Genomic DNA, 7462 nt, shown 5'->3' with positions numbered 1-7462 from the left:
CACAGATGATAACCAATCACACCATACAAGCCATTATCATTAACTTTTTTTAGAAAAAGCAATTAATTGAGTCAAATATTGTACAATAAGGAGGAGAGTCAGCAGACATCGGAAAGTTAACACAAATAAATTAATGGACATTTTAAGGAAAAAAAAAAAAAAAAAGGAAATAGGAATCAACCTATAAAGCCTTGAAAATAGTGTGACGCATATTTGCAGAGAACAAAACCCTTCTAGTCAACAAGCATATATTAATAGGCAAATGCCAGTGAACTATACCAAAATGTTCTTTTGTAAATATATATATATAGAACAATAATTTGTGTTTCTCTTTTAAAAAGAAAATTCCATTGCTGTTAGAGACTCAGTTTTTTTTTCATTTGGGTGGTCGGGGGAAGAGAAGTTGTGAAGAAAGGAAGAATGAAAACAAATTGATTAGATTGTAGCAAATATGCCTTCCATTCAGGAACCTCTCAATCAAACCCCAGAATTGAAGACGCATAAACCCAATAAAGATTTGTAATTTCCCTTCTCAATTTCTTCCTCTTTAACCTGATGAAGGAGCAGGGTTTCAATAACAACATCTTCCCAATCAATGCCATCATGTCTCCTCTTTCTTTTTTTCCCAGAATGTCTGTCATCAAAAAGGCAAACATCACCTGCATTTGCAGAATCAATGTTGGTAGGATTTATAACCTTATCAATGCGCAGCTTAGCAGCATTTATCTTTTCCCTCCTCCTCTCAGTGGCCAAGCATCCGGTAACGAATGATGGAGGCAGAGCATCAAAACCTACGTCTTTAGCCAAAACTTGCTCAAGGAAAAGCTTTTTGCACAATTCTGATTTACCACTCCACCATTCATGACATGCATCATTCAGTTCATACCTATTTTTTTGCTTTCTTCCACAATCATCCCTGCACTCCTCCACGGCCTTCACACGAGAAAAATCATTCAGGAACTTTGAATAAATCATGGACAAGCATTCATGTGAAACCTTGAGATTCTCCAAATCATCAATACTTGATCTTGAAAACCTGCTTCCATCTTCTGCCTTAAAGCAATGAGAATCACTTTCAAAGACATTACTGTGCACAGCATATCCTGCTTCTTCCCTCAAACAGTCGCTAACCACATCTTCCACACAATACCCAACATCTTCTAAATTCTTCCTCTTCTCACCATGCTTTGACCTCGACTTAATCTCCATGTACTGAATCACAAAAGGTGCATTCTTCACAATGTTTTTAATTGTGATATCCTTTCCCCAGGGCAATCCTTTACCAACTTCTACAAGAGCCTCTAGAAGCTCTTTGTACCTCATCTTGCTCGTTGCTACGGCTGCATGAACTTCCGTAGCCACATCCTCAATCTGAACATCAACTTCATTCAATTCCGCCACTAATATCAACACAGCTGCAACCATAGGAAGGGGCCTTCGCCCAGTTGTCAAAAACCATTTCACAGCACACTGCACCAAAAATATCCCCTGCTTAAGCATTCTTTCCACCTTATCTCTAGAGACTCTTCTAAAGCTTGGGCAAGTCTGGATTGCTCGTTCAAATGAATTCACAATATCAAACTCTGGTAGCTTCAAATCCAAAAAATCCACAACCCGTGCAACCATTCGCCCAAGCTCATGAATGTCACATCCAATCACTGACACCATTTCTGCAATGGACAACGACTTTTTATTCGTCCGCATTACAACATAAGCACACGCACCAACAAGAATAGGGAACCAATCGCCCAGACCATACTCTCCTTCAGTAATCTTCTCAACCATCTCCTTAACCTCACTCTTCCTCGGCCCTGAAAACCCCAACCTAAACACTATATCATCCATCGTCTTCTGGGCTTCCAAAATCTTCTTTTCTTTGTAATTAAGAGAGCTTCCGGTCCCGGAGGTGCCCACACGGACGAACGTACCCTCAGGGGGCCCCTTAAAGCCGTTGAAATAGGCTTGGAAATCTTGGCAATCTTGCACAAAACCACAGGATGTACATACTAAATACGCTGATACGTCATCGCGAACCAGAGAACTCTTTCCACAACTCTTGCACGGGCGTGAGCCCTCCATTACAAATACTCTATTGGGTTAGGAGGTTCGCCTCTTTCGGCCGTTCGTCTCGCGTGAAACCTTGCGCCAGCGGCGAGAAAATATTTTCTATGAAATTTAATTTAGCTCTTGACAGATTTTTTTCCCCTCGTCCGATGATTGGGTACAGAGAAAAATCAAGTGGTAACTGGGTTTGGGAAACTTACAGTAGAGTAGATTGCCATGGATGCAAAGGCTGTGAAAAATCTTCAAATTACACTCGTTCAGAGAGAAAAACAATGCAGAGCATCAGAAGAAGAAGAAGAAGAAGAAGAAGAAGCTATGCCTGGAGAAGAGAAAAAGAGGGGGGCCTAGGGTTTGAGAAATTATTGTGTAATTTGTTTGTAGGGGGCAAATATGTCCACAGGTTCATTGAATATTTAGAGACTATTAAAAATAAACAAATGTCTCTTTCGTTAATTTTTATTTTCTATTTACTTTATTAACCTTTTCTGCATATGATTTTATTACTTTTAAGAAAATGGTACTTCTTTAATTTTCATACAAAGTGATTCTTAATTAGCATTCATCCTCACATTCGATTTGTTTAACTTCTCCGATTAAATCTTCAATTATTTCATAATTTTTTGAGGAATTAGTTCTCAAAATTCAAATCTAGTAAAAAAAACTTATATTGTTTAATCTTTTATATTTTTCATATTTTTAAATCATAATATTCTAAGTTTATAAATTTACTATTTTAAACTAATTTTTTTCTTTGCAAAATTTATTTACTAGTATTTAATATTATTATAGATAACAAGTAATTTTAAAAATATATTTACACTACTAATTTTTATCAATATTTTAGAGACTTCTTATTCTTGTGAAATTGTTGATTTACTTAAAATTTAAAATAAATTTATTATTAATTATATACACAAAAATGTGCAAATCAAGGGAGTGAAAGGAGAATAACTTAGCGAATAGACATATTATAAAAATATAATTTTATCAATCTTAGAATTAATTTATAAATCCAATCTTTTAAATGGACAAAACATAAAAGTAAATCTTTTATTAAAAAATCATTCTTATGAATCATTGATTTTATCTTTTTTATTATAATTTATTGTGATGTCATCATGATATGCTCCAGAAAATTTCATCAAAATATTAAAGCTTAAGTAAAAGATAATTTGAAGCAAATGCAATTTTGCGGTTTTGAGATGGATTAGGCAGTGTATGTGCTGATTAAGGTCACCCCACTAGCACCTCGGCCTCACGCACCTTATGCGCCCCACCTGCTCCTTGACCTCACACCCCGCACCATGGATTGAGGTCACCATAAGAAGCTCGACTCCACCTAGGCTTCACACACTTCGTGTGCGTGCCCACACACCTCTATTTGAGGTTGGCAAAGTAGGCAAGTAGCTTGACCACACTACACTCTCTCTCTCTCTCTCTCAACACACACGCGCGTGCTAAGCACACTCCATTTCCTTGGTTTTAGGTTATCAATAGTAGCTCCATGGCACCCCTTCAACACATACATCACATGCGAAATTGGAAAGGATTAACAAAACTGCCACCATTGAAGTAGTTTGTAACAACCCGAAAATCTATACCATTTTTTTTATAATTAAAATTACTCTGATACCCTTGTAATATCTACTATAACATCTCAAGCCTCAAATGAGTACTAAGGAAATTCTGATCATATTACACACCTATGCAGCGGAAAAAATATAAAATTGTACATCGATATTTATAATACCAAAATTTAGTAATTCTTCTCAAACCATACATACATATATACACATCACCTCAGTATCATCTACTCAAAAATACAATCTCCTGAATACACTTACCCTACAAACAGGGTAGTGTAATTGCCCTCTCTATCTACGAGCCTGATCCGCTTGCCTAACTGGATCACCTGAAAAATATTAAATCACTGGGATGAGACAACGCTCAGTAAGAGTAAATATGTTATTACTAGTGTGTGGCAACTGAACTACATAAAAACCATGCTAATAAATATCTGAAATTGCAAAAGCTGGTAAAACAATATACAGTACAACCTATATCTATTATAATTTTAAATTCAACTATAATATCTGAATTTTCTACTTTTTCATACTTTTAGTATCATAATATATCTGCTGATATTCTGTAAATCTGTATACATATACAAAACTTTGATAATACCCTGAAAAACTGTACGTCATGATTTAACCCCTCATGACAGGGTTGTGCGGCCCATAGGCGGGACTTAACACTGATTCGCCTACCAGGCAAGTCATCTGTAACTTTACCAATCCTCAGCCCGACCAATTTGCAACCTCTCCTAGGCACGGTACTGGTATCTATCTCGTCAAACCGACCACCTCAACCCAGCCTTCTGGGGAGCCTGCAATCCCTCCAGGCATGGTTGACGGAAGGTCACACACTATCTAAGATGTGTGGTTGCACTCTGATCTGTAATAGCAATGGTATCGTGCTTTACTGACTGCACATAAATTGATTCATCACGGTCCGATACTATATATACTATTTCCTATATATATCTTACTATTTCATCATGATTCCAAAATAACCATAACATCGTAAACTGATCTGAAAACACTATAATATCATAGTGTTATGAAAAATAATCATAACACCGAAAGCTACTCTGTAAATACTGTAATATCTAAACTATATAAACTATAATAACATAGTGTTATGGAAATCACCATAACATCAAAAGTTGATCTGTAAAATCTGAACTAGATACACTGTAATCATAGTGTTATGGTTTTAAAATTATGGAAATCATAGAAATCTGCATATGCTATAAAACATCTGTCTGTATATACTTTGTAATTCTTAATTCTGTTAAGTCTGATAAAACATATTTCTGCATACGTACTGTAAATCGTAGTAGTCTGAAAACTGTATAATTCATATACTGATCTAATATTGTCTCATGCCACACAACTACATAAATAAATATCTCATATACTGAAAAAACCGTATTTCTTGATATACAAATAATTCATGAACTGAATAATAATCTGGAAAAACATATAATTTAAATAATCATTCTGAAATTCCTAACATAGCATATTTCCCTTACCTGACAAACTAGGCTCGTCTACTGACTTTCTAACTTATGCCCATGACATTCATAATTCCATAAACCTGAAATTATACACATATACATTCCTCTGTCAATCAATTGAATTTCTCAAAATAACTATCATACCCATATTTCCTGAATTTATAAACTACTTATTATTTACCTAGGTTTCTAAAAACGCCGACTAAAACCTAGCCAGTCTACAACATCTGCACCAAACCCTACATTTTACCAAAATCCCATTTTCTTAATTTAATTTTAAAAATACATTCTTATCTAAGCTTATACCTGCAATAAATTAATAATCAGCCCAAAAACATCTAAATAACATCCCTACCTCAATTTTGGAATGGTGCCCCAAAACATCAAACTAAAATTCTGCTGCACCTACATTGTGGAGAATCTTCCCAAGAACCCTGTGGTGGTTCTTGATCATCAAATTGAGGCTTATTGGAGCAGAAATTGAAGAGAGAAGGGAGAGGGGCCGTGGGTTTTGAGAGGAGAGAAAGAATAGTTTTATTTTGATTAACAAAATAAAACTCTCGGCATTTTATAATTTTCAGCATTGGCCAAAAGATCGTCGCCGGTTTTTTGTGCCTTTTAGAAAACTGTCGCCGGTTTTCTATTAACTGACTCCAAAATTACCGTTTCACCTTTAACGTTCCACGGTAACTTTCCAAAACCGTCGCTGATTTTCTGCTTCTCCGGCCAAAAATCTATTTTTCTGATTTTCTTTTGTTATTTTATTTTCTGGGTCATTACATAGTTAGTGGTCACGCATGAACCCACGCGCATATAATAATTGTACATGGGCAATTATCAATTCATAGGTAACCACCCACTCAGAAATCAAATGTAAAGGATGGTTAAGTTTTCTTTGAGGGACCCCCTCCGAAAAGAGGTGAGTACACATTCAAACTCTAAACTCTCCCTCTCTCCATCTAAAAGTTTCTCCTTGCAAAGGGTGGAAAGATCCATTTGGATGTCATCGAGACCTCCCAAGACTATTTTCCATTTTTCATATCTCACAATTTATGACAAATTTTCATCAAACTTCCATCTCACCAGCTTTTGGAGTAGCGATCCACTCTTTGACAACAACAAAATTGACAACTTTATTGGGGACAACAAAATAATCTAAGCATCATCATATATGCCACCATGTAAGTCCAAAAAAGGTGTTTATAAAGGGCAAACCAACCCCCAGTTGCAAAAAAAAATCCATACTCCCAAAATGTCAAACATTTTACTCCAAATTTTTATAAAATCGATTATGTAAGTCCACAAAAATTTTCTCAAGATATAATATCTATACTATATATTAAAGTAGGTCATCCTATAATTATATGCCTCCAAAACTATAATTAAGTTTTTATAATTTTGAATTTTTTAACTATACAATTAATTTCTAATTGTTGGTTTTTTAACTCCTAAAATTCCTAATAATGGCTCATTTAACTATTTAATTAATTTCTCTCTTATTTAACCCTCCTCTCTCTCTCTCTCTCTCTCTCTCTCTCTCTCTCTCTCTCTCTCTCTCTCTCTCTCTCTCTCTCTTATTTTATATTGAACACAATAAGTACAAATACAATTTATCAATAAAATATAAATTTTATAATAATTCAAAAACCATAATTGTAGTAATAGTGTCGTGAAACGTGAGACAATTATGATGAATAGTACAGAAAAAAATTGAAATAAAGCAACAAAAAACACACAGATTTAACGTGGTTCGACCAATATGCCTACATCCACAAGAGCAAGCGGCGACTGGATTTCACTACATCAAAGTAAGGTTACATCATATGTATTTATACTAACCCTAGGCATGCAGAGGTATTAGAAAAATTCCTCAAATACCCCTGTACCATATTGCCCCCAACCCATTAATCATCCTAGCCAATAAAATAATAAATTACAAGCCCAAATGGTTGACATTATTGTTCTGCTCCACTCCATTTTCGGCATCAACCTGCTTTCTCTATACACATGTTCCACTCGATATGAGTCACATACTATAACAATCTCCACCCTGATGAATATTCACCCCTTAGGAGAAAAAAATATATATAACTTGGAACTCCATCTGAAGCAATAGGCTGGGACACCTCCCATCTAGCATCTGGAGACTTTAATCAAGTCCAAGGAGTGCTTGAATTTATCTGTGGTAACATGCTTTGTCAACATGTCTGCTGCATTCTCAAAAGTGTGAACTTTCTCAAACAATAGTTTACCAGAAGAAACCATTTCCCTAATCTTATGAAAGCTCATATCTATCTGCTTGGTCCTCGCATGATACAC

The 7462-nt window shown here is 35.4% G+C and overlaps 1 protein-coding gene across 1 annotated transcript; it reads right to left on the bottom strand.

Annotated features, from left to right (window-relative positions):
- Nucleotides 1–231: 231 nt before the first annotated feature.
- LOC131143709 (plant-specific TFIIB-related protein PTF2) lies at nt 232–2442 on the bottom strand. Its single transcript, XM_058091976.1, has one exon. The coding sequence runs from the start codon at nt 2077–2079 to the stop codon at nt 478–480; it is 1602 nt and encodes a 533-aa protein (XP_057947959.1). The 5' UTR covers nt 2080–2442; the 3' UTR covers nt 232–477.
- Nucleotides 2443–7462: the final 5020 nt, after the last annotated feature.

This window comes from Malania oleifera, chromosome 12, assembly GCF_029873635.1.
Source record: "Malania oleifera isolate guangnan ecotype guangnan chromosome 12, ASM2987363v1, whole genome shotgun sequence".
Lineage (NCBI taxonomy): Eukaryota > Viridiplantae > Streptophyta > Magnoliopsida > Santalales > Ximeniaceae > Malania > Malania oleifera.
This window is presented reverse-complemented; position numbering and strand designations above follow the sequence as displayed.